The 13,273-nt window shown below is 36.8% G+C and overlaps 1 protein-coding gene across 5 annotated transcripts in view; it reads right to left on the bottom strand.

The window, feature by feature from the left end:
• LOC150102365 (mitotic checkpoint serine/threonine-protein kinase BUB1 beta-like) overlaps nt 1-13,273 on the bottom strand; it is a 386,807-nt gene that overhangs the window by 149,375 nt on the left and 224,159 nt on the right. For all 5 annotated transcript variants that reach the window (XM_090399214.1, XM_090399217.1, XM_090399216.1 and 2 more), the window contains one exon: nt 8,953-9,106. In XM_090399214.1, the coding sequence (XP_090255340.1) occupies nt 8,953-9,106 (154 nt within the window). The remainder of the gene's footprint in view (nt 1-8,952; nt 9,107-13,273) is intronic.

The raw sequence follows: 13,273 nt of genomic DNA, 5'->3' as shown, positions 1-13,273 counted from the left end.
TTCTGTGTTTTCTATCAAGGTTTTCTATATCTATACATTTATATTTAATCCATTCCTCTTTGGCTTTCCTGCATTCTTTTTTTATTTCTTCATTCATGCTTTTATATTCAGGTTTGTTCTTTAACCTTTTTCTTTGTGCCATCAACGTCAGTATTTTTTCATTCATCCAAGGTTTATCCTTTTCCTTTTTAATTGTGGGAATGTATTTTTGGCTGCTTCATTGATGCTATTCTTGAATGTTTGCCAGTTCATGTTAATTTCATCAATTGCCGTTCTATTTTCTGTGTGAGTTATCGTGTCAGACTTGTTAAGTTGGTTGTTAAGTGAGTCTGAATTATAAGTTTCTCTTATGAATGGTTGGCTTGGTATCTTACGTTTTATTTTGATTTTTGCAATCACTGGGTTGTGGTCCGATCCTATGTCTGCTGCAGGATATGTTTTTGCTTGTGTTATTGCATTTCGGAATCTTTTGCTTATTATTATATAGTCAATTTGGTTTCTATAGATATCCCCAGGGCTTGTTCAGGTATATAGTCTTCTGGGAGGATGTTTAAACAGTGTGTTGGCAATTATTAGGTCATTGGTTTCACAGAATTGAATTAATCTTTCACCTCTTTCATTTCTGATTCCAAGCTCTTGGTTTCCCATGCAAAAATGAGATTTTTTCTGAGCCCACTTTTGCATTTAGGTTGCCCGTCAGTATAATAACATCATCTGACTTAGCACTGGAGATTGCAGTTTGGATGTCTTCATAAAATTGTTCCAACTCTTCATCTGGGTGATCTTGGGTTGGTGCATATGCTTGGATAATATACAGGTTGAATGGTTGTGCAGTTATTTTGGCTGTTATGATTCTGTCATTTATGGGCCAATATCCCTGTAGGGATTTTGCAATTCTGTTACTTAGGACAAGCGCTACATTAGCCTTACCGGTCTTAATGTATGGAAGCGAAATCTGGACAATAAAACAAAAAGACAAACAAAGATTAACAACAGCAGAAATGAAGTTTATGAGAAAAACTGCAAAGTATACCCTATTGGATCACAAAAGAAACGAAGATATTATGAAAGAATTAAACCAAGAACCAGTAATAGAAAAAATTAAAAAATATAAACATAAATGGATGGAACACGTTCAAAGAATGAAAACAGAAAGATTACCAAAACAAGCCTTAAAGTACAAGCCATTAGGAAAAAGAAAACCAGGACGTCTTCTTAAATGATTCAACGATGACTTCTAAGGCCGGAACAGGCCATGCTAGGCCTAAATTCTTGATACGTATGATGATGATGAGGACAAGCGCTACTCCATTAAGGTGTAAGTCACTGCCAGAGTAAATTATAGTGCGATTTTTTCTTCTTATTATGCCTGTATCTGTCCACCTCACTTCACTGATACCTGCAATATCGGCCTTCATCACTTCTAATTCATGGACTAGGTTATCTAATTTGCCTGCCTCGTAGAGTGTTCTGACATTCCATGTTACTATTTTCAAGAGATTGCTCCTGGTTTTCAGACAAGGGATATCTGAGAATGTCCTCCCTGGAGGGTTTGGGATATTATCTTCATACACTACCTTAGTAGGTCTTGTCTTATAATTCCCAGTTTCAAGCTTCTTCCCTGTAGCAATAAGAGCTGATGGTTGCAGGGGATCTCAATCACATCTCTAACTTCATATTGTGACATGGTGTGTTTCATGGTTGACAATGGATAAATACGTGGCGAGGCTCTGATCTCTTCCACGACGGCTGGCCACAAGTCCCTTAGATGTCAGGAGTGTGGCCTCGATGTGCTGCATATCTTGCTGTCATGCCCTTGATCAGTCAGTGTTGATTCTTCTGCCAGCTTGGCCATTCCAGACTTCATGCACACAAGGGGTGACATTCCCTATTTACAGCATTCTATATTGCTGATACCCTCATTTAGTCTAGTCCATCAGCCGAGACGGTTTACTGGGGTGTGGCCGCCGGTGTGCACTACCAACTTCTTGGAGCCATAAGTGAGAGTTGAGTGTATGTGAGGACCGGAGCCCAACATCCTGATCCTGAGATCAGCGGCTGACATCGATACTAAGGTGCTACCTCTCCATACACCCCCGCTTTACCGGTATACTGGATGGCAAATAAGAAAGCTTGGATAACTACTGATTTATTTAAAAAATGGTTTCTAAACTGTTTTGTACCAAGTGTAGAAAACTACTTAAAGCAGAAAAATCTAAATTTTAAAATTCTACTACTATTGGATAATGCACCCAGCCATCCAAAAGATTTAAATCATTCAAATGTCAAAATAATTTTCTTGCCACAAAATACAAGTTCATTACTTCAACCATTAGATCATCAGGGATTATAGCTACATTTAAAAACTAATTACATCAGCACATCGTTGCAATGGGTTTTGAATAAAATTGACGAAGGATCTATTGAAGTCATGAAAAAGTTTTAGAATTTTGGACTGTATTAATCTTACACCTTCATCCATCAAGGAAATAAAACTGACAACGTTAAATGCCTGTTGGAAAATTATATGGCCAGAGTCGAAGCGAAAATCTAACTGAGCCAGCAGAACACAGAATGGATGCAATAATACAACTTTCTAAGTCTCTAGGAGGGGAATGTTTTGACGATATGAATGTAAAAGATATTCAAGAATTACTGGTGGAAGAAGAGACTGATGAAACAAATTTGGCAGAAATGGCATCTGGAATAAACCAAATTAATTCAAAGGATGTTATAGCATTGTTGGATAAGAAGAAAAAACCCAGCTTTCACGATAGTCTAAATATAAATGTAATTTTTTTATATGAAGAAAAGCCTGACTTAAAATAAAAAAAATCCGTTTTATTTTTTTTTTTTTAACTGACCCACACACGAAAGGCCAGAAGACCTGGAGCACATTAGTGCTATGTGCAGATCAGAGGAATAGAAGAAAGGAAGGAAGAATCTGTTCACAATTTACTTCAACAGCTGAGGGTTGTAATCTTTGGAGAAGGCAAAGTGGGTGAGACTGTTCCAAAGGACAGAAGTAGATACAATGAAAGAGGAGGCAGTGAAGTTGGGTTGGTGATTTTCAAAATGGATTGTAAAAGGGTGTTGGTAAATGGGGGGTGCTTAAGGGTCAAAACTATATAACTGAGAGGAGACCTCCACATAGCCTTCAAAGGAATGCGGAGAACCGACCAGGGCTTCTGACCTAATGTCCAATCCTCATCTTCTCGCGTTGCACCCTGTTAGGTATCTACCTGAATACTGAATGAGGAGGGGCTGGCAATTCGGGATTTAGCCAACCAAATTGTATTCTTATTGGGTTCAACCAATATACAAAATGATGGTACAACATGACAAAATTTCATGCTGGCTGGTGCGTCGCCCAGTTAAACAAGGCCCCCGTTGTTTTTGCCAGAAAACCAGGGCGAACAGCGAAAAGTCAACTACTGGAACAAATCCTAAAACTTCCTCCAACTCAACATTACAAGAGTTCACGATTGATACCATCAACATAAGAAGCCTGAATGACAATTCAGGTCAACCTATTATGACAAATCGACATAATAGGGGTGACAAACAAAAAAGACAAAAACTAGAGAGATCTTTCCGAGCAATAAATACAAAATTCTATATTCAGGCAATGACTATCAAGGAAAAGAATGAGTAGCCATAGTATTCAACACTACATATGAGGTTAATCTTCTTGAATGGCAGGCAGTCTCAAGTAGAGTGATGTGGGCAAATATCAGAATGGGGAACTGGACAATAAGACTTATTTGTGCCTATGGTCCCACAGAAGGCTCTACTAAGGCAGAAGTGGAGGAATTTTTTGAGGCTTTAGAGAAAGCAACTGACACAACGAAAATGGAAAAGTTGGTCCTTGTTGGGGATCTAAATAGCAGAGTGGGAAATGATTGTCAGACATACAAAAATATTTTGGGAAAATTTGGAGAAAAGAGCAAAGCTAATAATAATGGCAAATACCTCTTGGATTCCTGCTCAGGACATGGACTGGTTATTACTAACACAATGTTCCAACATAAAAATGTGCAGAAATTCACATGGAGAGAAGAAGCAAGGAATAAGAAAATTCTCATTGACTAGGTTATTGTTGATAGTGATGTTTTCCCACTGGTGGAGGACACCTGAGTGTACAGAGGATTTTAAATTGGAACTGATCACTATTTAGTCTTGAGCAGGATAAAATTGAATTTCATCTTGAAAAGAAGAACATCTAAGAAAGTTTAAAAACGAATAAAAGTTGAGCAGCTTTCAGATCTGAACTGTAGACTAAAATATACAAACATTATTCAAGAAAATATGAAAGAGTTTGAGAACAGGAGCCGAACCTTGGAGATTCAGCAAATCCTGAAGAAACATTGATTGATTCAGCCAAAGAGTCATGTGGTGAGTTTGTGTGCAAGGATAGAAAAATTAGAACTCCATTGTGCACACAGGAAGTGAAGGATAATTAAAACAGCATATCAAAAGTGTCTGACAAATAAGTCAGCTTGTGCTCTTAGAGAATACAGAGACAAATGTAAGAAAACTAAACACTATGTAAAACTAGGTAAACAAAAATCATGAGAATACTTTGACAAGAACATAGAAAATAAATATCAAGAAGGTGGCAAGATATTCTGGAAGTTGTTGAAAAAGTTCAGAAATGGAGGAAAGAGTGCTGTAGAAAGCTGTAGAAAAAGATATCCTTGAAGTATGGAGAAATTACTTTGAAAAATTGCTAAACAAAACAATCAATGATAGCAGTGCTAAAAAAAAAAAAAAAAAAAAACTGACCAAGCATGCAATGAGGAATACATATCCATACTTAAAGTAGAAAAAGCCACCAAAAGCCTGAAATGTGGAAAGGCAGCTGGAGTAGATGATATTTGACCAGAAATGCTCAAGTATAGAGGTATAAAAGTCTTACAGTGGCTGCACTACATAGTTTAGAGGGACGAATTCCAGATGATTGGAGTAGAGCTTGCATAGTACCCATATATATATAAAAGAGAAATAAAACAATGTGAGAATTACAGAGGTATTTCTGTATTGAGTGTTTCTGGTAAGATTTATGCCAGTATACTTTCGAAACAGTTGAGAAGTATTATGAAAGAGAAGCTGGATTCAGGCCAAATAGAGGTTGTCAGGATCAGATTTTCACTTTATGACAAACAGTTGAGAAATCATGGTAATATAACAAAGATCTGTATTTAAGATTTGTAGATCTGGAAAAAGCAAATGACAAGGTGCCAAGTGAAAAGCTATTCAACACACTACAGTTGTATGGTGTCAATGGGGCATTATATCAAGCAATACTTAGTCTTTATTTGAGTTGTAAGTCAGCAGATAGAATTAGAGGAAGTACAGGAAGATGGGTTAATGTTAAATCTGGTGTGAGACAAGGATGCACATTATCTCCTCTGTTATTCATTATCTATATGGATCAGATTATGAAGGAAAGTGGTATTAAGTCTGATATCAAAATTGGAGATGTTAATCTCAGCTCTTTGCTTTATGCAGATGATGTTATACTTCTAAATAAATCCACTACAAGTCTGCAAGATTCCCTGACTAAAATGAATAACTGTTGTAATAAATTTGTTATGAAAATCAGCAATAACAATCAGAAATATTGAAAGTATCAACTGCGTTGTGAATGGAAAATCTATAGAAGTAGTAAAACATTTCAGCTACTTAGGCTCAATTTCTAGTGAAGATGGTAAATTAAATATGGAAATAGAGAACAGAATCAACAAAGTTGGTATGGTTGGAAATCAACTGAATAAATTTATATGGAATAAGAGAGAGAGAGGGAGGAAGATTAGTCAAAACACTGAATTACCTGTATACAAGACGGTGTTCGAGCCAATTTTAACTTATGGATCTGAGAGCTGGGTTAGTAGTAAAACACTTGGCCAAAGACTAGAGATTGTAGATGTGAGAGTCCCGAGAAAGATTAGGGGCGTGAGCAGATGGCATCAATGGTAATACCATATTAAAAATGAGGATATTCATATAGAACTTGATATTGTCAGCATCCAGGAATGCATTAGAAGAGATAATCTCAGGTGATATGGTCACTTAAACAGAATGAGAGAGGAAAGATTAGCTCAACAAGGTGCTCTCTGCAAAGTTGGCAGGAAAAAGACCTAGAGGAAGACCATGATATAGGTGGTTTGATACAGTAAAAAGTGCCTTAGTAGACAGAAATATAAGATCTAATAATGTTGGAATCTTGACAAGTAGCAGATGGATTTGGAGGAAAATTGTAGATAGGAGGTTGGTAATGATATGAATTTTTCATGTAGTAGTACTATCATATCCTGTACACCCCTCCCCCTTGACGGTATATATCAGGAATTTGATGATGATGATGATGAAGGGTGTTGGTTAGCAGTGGTTCTTGTTTTAATAATTTTAGAGGAAAGTGACCAATTCAGCAGAACACTGTCCATGAAAGTATCTGTAGAAGAGGCAGTCTGTGAGAGAGGAATTGAAATAGGTATGAGAGAGAGAGAGGGATCATTAATTACCGGATTGCCCTCTCCTGAATAAAAGCGAGCAATACTGGAGAGGATTTGGTGCATCACCCCAAATATGGGAGCAACATTCAATGGCTGGGCAGATTTGGACTTTGTATAGAGTTAGTAGCTGTGAAGTAGTGTCTTGTGCAAAAAAAAGTACAAGTTTTTTGGCAGCTGCAGAAGCTATAGTTAAAATACAGTTGTGCCAGGAAAGACCTCTGATCTTTCCTGGCAGTCCGAGAAGAGAAATCTGATTGTGTTTGGATTCCAGTATTACTGAAGGTAAGGGGGGGGGGGGGATCTGAGCTCTTTCTTGCAAGAGATTAGACAGGACTGAATTTTGGCAGCATTGAAGCTTAGAAGGTTATCCTTGCCTCACTGAGACATAGCTAAGAGATCTGAGTTCAGGTTATTAGTCATAGTATATCTTGAAGATTCTAATACCTGAGCACTACAAGGTTTGTCAAATGAAAAGGAGGAATGCAGTGTACTGTCATCATCACAGCTATGGATAGGATTGGAAGTCGGGGGGAGGGGGGGGGATCATTTATATACAATACGAAGAGAGTGGGTGTAAGAAAAGAATCCTCAAATATTCCTGCATTGGTGAAAAAATCTGAGGAAATAAACCATCGAACACATAGTGAGTGACCAGTGAGAAAGTTGGCGATCCAGTTGCAGAGTGAGAAAGGCAGACAATAGGATGGCAGTTTAAGAAGGCCCCTGTGCCGAACCCGATCAAATGCCTTTGGAATGTTGAGAGCAACAATGTGAATTTCTCCAAATTTCTCCGTGGCTGAGTCCAGAAGTGGATGGTGAAAGCAAGAAGATCAGATGTAGATCGCAAGTGCCAGAATCCATGCTGCTGGTCACTGATTAGTTGGTATATTCTAGGTGGTTCAAGAGTTTCTTTGTGACCTTCTCCATAGTTTTAGAGAGAACAGAAATGAGATCAACTGGACGGCAGTTTGTTGGTTGACTTTTATCACCTTTCTTTGGGATGGGTTGGATGTAGACCTGTTTCCATGTTGTTGGATAGATGTTAGTTGAATAGGATAGGTTGATGAAGCAAATACAGGACAGGTGTTAGTTCTGGGCACAATTTTTTAACACAGTAAGGTGGGATACCATCAGGACCATATGCCTTGTGTCCAGGTGCATTTCTTTTTGTTGTAAGACTATTGGAAACATGAAGGGAGTCGTTCTTGGTAGAGTGGATGGAACTTTGCCCAGGTCATCAATGCAAGAATTAGGAAAGAGTGACGCCAGTAAGTTGGCCTTATCTTTAGGTGAAGTAACTATAGTACCATTTGGATGTGAGAGTGGTGGAAACCTGGGTGGGCAGAAGATACATCCAATGGTTTTGGAAAGGGACCAGGAGTGACTGACATTTGGGCAAGAGGCATGTTTGCAGCATTTGGCCCTTTCAAAGTCTGACTTAGACTTGGTGATGATTCTTTTACAACTGTTGCAAGCTGCAGCACAGGCAGGTTTTTTTTTCCTTTTGCAGCAATTGGCACACTTATTTGAGAACCGAGGAATGGTGGCTGAGAATTTGGAGTGGAATAAACGATGAAATCCCTCATTCCTGCGAGGATGATTTCTGTTATTCAGTCTGAGCAGGCGTTTGGATCAGAAGAACTGAAGCAATAGTCGGACCATGAGAAGGAAAAATAGAAATCACGGAAGTCCTCCCACTTGGCACCCTTGTAGTGGCAAAGGACATGAGACTGTGAACTGGTGGGTGTAGGTTGTTCTACAGCAAAAGAGACTTGTACGAGGCTATGGTCCGATTTACCAAGAGGAGAATCAGCAACTACAGTATACCTGGAAGGGAAGCTTGTTAGGAAGAGGTCAAGTGTGTTGGCAAATTGGAGGGGAGTTGTCAGGTATTCTGGTCAGAAGACTGATGATCTGAGGTAGGTTATTGCTGATGGGAAACACTTCAGCATTTCTGTCCACTTGATCAGTGAAATTGGAGATGGGGAGTCAATGTGAGTTGCGGACATTAAAGTTCCTAAGAAGGATGATCTCGCTATTGAGGTATTTTGACTGCAAAAAGTCAAGCTTTAGAGAGAGTTGAAGAGGTCAGAGTGGTTGACAGCATTTGGAGAGTGATAGAGGGAGAATATGAAAAGGGCAAGTTAGTTTGATAGAGAAAGTATTTGCTATTTTCCTACTTAGAAAGACTAATATCTATTCAAGGAAAAGCAATGGAGTTCAGCATAAGAACAACTCATCAGAATTTAATCTAGAGAAAATTACTTGCACATTAGTAGTCTGAAGTGACAACATGCTAGCATGTAATGCAATCTTAAATTATCTTCATGCCACATTTTTCACAGTATCCATAACAACTATTTCTAAAATTTTACTTAAATAGTTCACATACAAATTTAAGCTTAAAAAAAAAGCACAAAAGGAAATGTGTACATACATATTTTCCTGATTTTCTATTGGAACAGGATCCACATATATTGAAAATGGTTCATTTTGTTGAGCTGCAAGATGCTCTGCTATATCTTCAGTTGGCAATCCAGAAGCATGATGTAAATTCCTGTCTTTTGTAACAGTTCCTGACTCTTCTGAACCTAAACATTTAGGTATTTCAAATAAAAAGAATTTGGAATCTAACATGGTCCTATTTTAAAATAACATCTAAATTTATATTAACTTGAAACATTTAGTTTTGCTGTGACCATTATCCTTAAATACAAATATTGAAGCCTACATGTAACATCCCACTCAAGTATTAATGAATCTGATTTGAGCCAATTCAGACTAGTTTCAATTGTGTACAAATTTCGAATGCTAAACCAGTTTAGCTCGATTGTAAGTACCTTCTATCATATTATGATTTTTCCCCCTCTAATATAATATTTAAACAAAAACTCAGAGTTCTCTACACAGGCACTGAAAACAACAAAAGTATGAAAATGGCTTCATCAAAAATTCTGCCTTCAATAAAGAATTGAAGTACTAAGCCTAAACCTTATTTTAATATCTATAACTTATATCAATCCATCTTCTATGTGCTTTTTGTGAATTTAACTTAAAGTGGTTTTATCTGTTTGTATATCACTCATAATGGAGTCCCACACTACTAGGAATAAAAATGGTTGTGCTGTCTTTAGGAAATCCTAAAGAGTTTTTTTTGCTACACAGCAAGTTATAGGAAGAATGATTATAGAAGGATAAAGTTAATAAATGCTGATTGTAAGAAGAAGCAGAAGTGTAAGTACTGAGTTACTTTTGCAAATGCCATCCAGGTGGAGATAATGCAGTGAGTAATGCAACATGGACTGATATGAAAATAGATGTAAATGAATTGGAGGGTGTTTGGGATAATAAGAAATCTCAATGTGAATCGAGCCATCGTGAGATTGGGTGAGATATAAAAGTGCAATGGAAATAGCACTTTTATATCTTAAACACCCTAAGCCTCACCATTGACAGGGTCTTAGTGGAATGGCAGGGCAACCTAGTCTTGTTGCATTAAGGAGACTCCAATACAGAGATAGCAATTGTAGACAAATTACTATCTCAGACAGCAGTTACAGTATTGGAAACGTTGGTTAAGAGCAGAATTCAGGAATGGATGAATATGATGCTCTATGGAAGAGAGGGGTGGAGCAAATATCCGGTAGTTTATTAATGATGCACAACAAGACAAAGTAATGTGTTAAAATGATGTAGAGAACCTACAGCATGAATTAAACCGACTGTTTGAGCAAGGATATATAATGTTATGCTATGCACAGTGGGATGAAAATTTACAAGCTGTGTCCATATCAACATGAATAGCATTGCAAAAAAAATTGATGAGAATATGGATTTAGTGATAGTAAACAGAGAGTTGAAGTGCAGAGACATTGCAAAAGTTGCTAAAATAGTTCTTCAAATAACAAAATTGTTGAAAAACACAATGCCAAGATGAGATAAAGGGGCAATATAAGTCACTGATATAACCACATTTGGGTTAATGTGCACAGATTTGGTCATCTCTAAGATTAGAAAGTAGTGGAGAGGTTTAAGAGGCAAGTAACCAAGATGGTGACAGGATGCTTCCTAAGAGGATAATCTGAAAATGTATTGGATACAAAAATTAAGTGATAGGCCAAAAAGAAGGGATATGACAGAAACACAACTCACTAAAATGGATTTTAAGCACAAAACACTTTTCCCTCCCCTGTAGCTGACTTAATGTTCATCACCTGTATTCTCTCCCTCTTCGTAATTGGAGGTACTCAAAGTTGACTGACTGCTGAAGTTTACAGGTTATATTTGATTTCTAATGGTACAGACTAAACATCTAAGCTAATTTAAACTAATGTCACATTTTAAAATTGCATTAATTCTACATTTTAGTTCTACAGTTAATTCTACATTTTTCATTTTTAAAAGTTCATACTCTTCTAGTCTCTTCTTTCTTATATCTCACATTATTATTTGTATTGGTATTTCCCATGATGTTTGGTGTCCTTTATGAATGATTTCCTGTCAACTGTTGGTTCTGTTGTCAATGTGCAATTTCTTTGTGTTTCTTTTGTCCTGTTTCCCATCATATCCTTATTGTTTGGTTCATGCCAAAAAAAAAATGCTGTTCTGTCACTGATTTCCTGCCATGTTTGTTGTGTTTTCTATCATTTTCTGTTTTAAGGAGTAGGGAGATAAATGTTTTTTATCCCAAGTTCACTATGAGTCAACTTTGCACCAGAGACTATTTCTCTGGTCCCTAAGGTTTCTCTATTGAACAGCTATGGTAATATTATCTATTCAAGCTGCTTTTTCTGCATTTCAGGAAAGGTTTTTTTCTGTTAGTAGAAAACACCTTTTATTACTACAGAAAGGTAAGATTGTGTGTGTGAGAAGTACTGATATGTACTGCAAATTGTATTCTGCTTAGATATTTTCTACTACTGTTGTGATGCTGTTTGCCTCATTCAATAATTTTTCAAAAGTAATTACTTCAGATATTTCTAAATATTTATCTTTAGTCATTATGTCACCTATAGATCTGATTCCTTTCACAGTAGTCAATTTCCCATTTCTAAAATTTTTCAATGGTCTCCAGAACATTTTATCATGGCATTTATTTTCTATATTCTTCCCAAAGTGTTCCCATGACTTTTGTTTACTTTTATACATAGCTTTCATCTTTCCTATATTTTTCTCTATATTTTCTTGGGCACCTCTCATTTGTCAGAGGATATCATCTTTTAGGTAGATTTCAGACAGTATCATTATGATCATTACTACAATCTGTTTCAACTAGACTGGTCATACTGAAGATACCTGACAATGAGAACAAATTGATTAAATTTTTCTTTCGTGAGAAGGTTGCTCTTGCAGAACAAGAATTTCTACTAGCCAGAGTGGAAAAAACTTTTGGAACAACAGAAAAATTCTTCAATGGGGCATGTTATAATTGAACTATGCATTTTCACATGTTTATATGGATAATTTTCATCTATACATTTAGTGAGCCTTTGCACACCATTGTCTACTAGTTGTATTTTAACTGTTCAGCAGTTTCCTAATAGTGTCATGTTGCTGGATTCAGAGTAGTAAAAAGAATGCACTTAGTACTGTTTATTTTCTTTCCATTCTTATCTCATGTAAGAGTTCAATTTTTTTGTGTTCACATTGATGATATTATTTATCACAAAAGTGTTTTTGTTTTAAATACATTATATTTTCTTCATGCAATTTTCATGTATGGTAAGTTCATCAAATAATAATAAATCAGTGGCATACTGTAAAAGTTGAATCTACTCTAGTTCCAGTGAAAAATCTCTTCTATAGTGTACTGTCCATTCCCAAGCCATCTCAGCCTCTATGTTTAGCTCTACAAGAAGTACAAACAAGATGAGTACTGTAATTTTCTGTTTTTTTTTTTAATTTATCTTGCTACTCTTTCCAAACTTCTTATCTAATAAAGATTTGCTTTGGCTGTAACTTTATGGCACCTAAACTACATAGAAATAATTATCATCTTTGACCTACTATGGATTGCATGGACAGTCTTATCTACAAGGTTTCTAATTTTTGTCTAACCTTATTTTCTAATTGGACATATAATTTCTTCAATAAAAAATTGTAATGAATTTCAAGTTAAAAAAACAAACTTGGGGTGCTTAAGGGTCAAAGCTGTATAACTGAGAGGAGACCTCCACATAGCCTTTAAAGGAATGCGGAGAACCGACCAGGGCTTCTGACCTAATGTCCAATCCTCACCTTCTCGTGGTGCACCCTGTTGGGTATCTACTTGGATATTGAACGGACGAGGATGGGCTGGCAATTTGGGATTTGGCCGACCAAATTGTATTCTTATTGGTTAAACCAAAATATAGAATGATGGTACAACATGACAAAATTTCATGCCGGCTGGGGCGTCACCCGGTTAAACAAGGCCCCTGTTGTTTTCGCCAGGGAACCAGGGCGAACAGCGAAAAGTCAGCTACTGGAACAAATCTGAAAATAAACCACAACTCAACATCACCAGAGTTGAAGATCGGTACTATCAACGTAAGAAGCCTGAATGGCAAAGAAATGGAGCTAGCTGAGGAATTAGATAAGTACCAGATCGACATAATAGGGATGATTGAAACAAAAACGACCAAAACTGGTGAGATCTTTCTGAGCAATAAATACAAAATGTTATATTCAGGCAATGACAATCAAGGAAAAGAAGGAGTAGCCATAGTATTCAACACGAAATACGAGGCTAATCTTCTTGAATGGCAGTCAGTCTCAAG

The sequence above is a fragment of the Typopeltis vanoorti genome, chromosome 10, assembly GCF_054136105.1.
Source record: "Typopeltis vanoorti isolate ZY-2024b chromosome 10, IOZ_Tvanoo_1.0, whole genome shotgun sequence".
Classification (NCBI taxonomy): domain Eukaryota; kingdom Metazoa; phylum Arthropoda; class Arachnida; order Uropygi; family Thelyphonidae; genus Typopeltis; species Typopeltis vanoorti.
The sequence above is the reverse complement of the archived record's forward strand: the minus strand, read 5'-3'. Positions and strand labels throughout refer to the sequence as shown.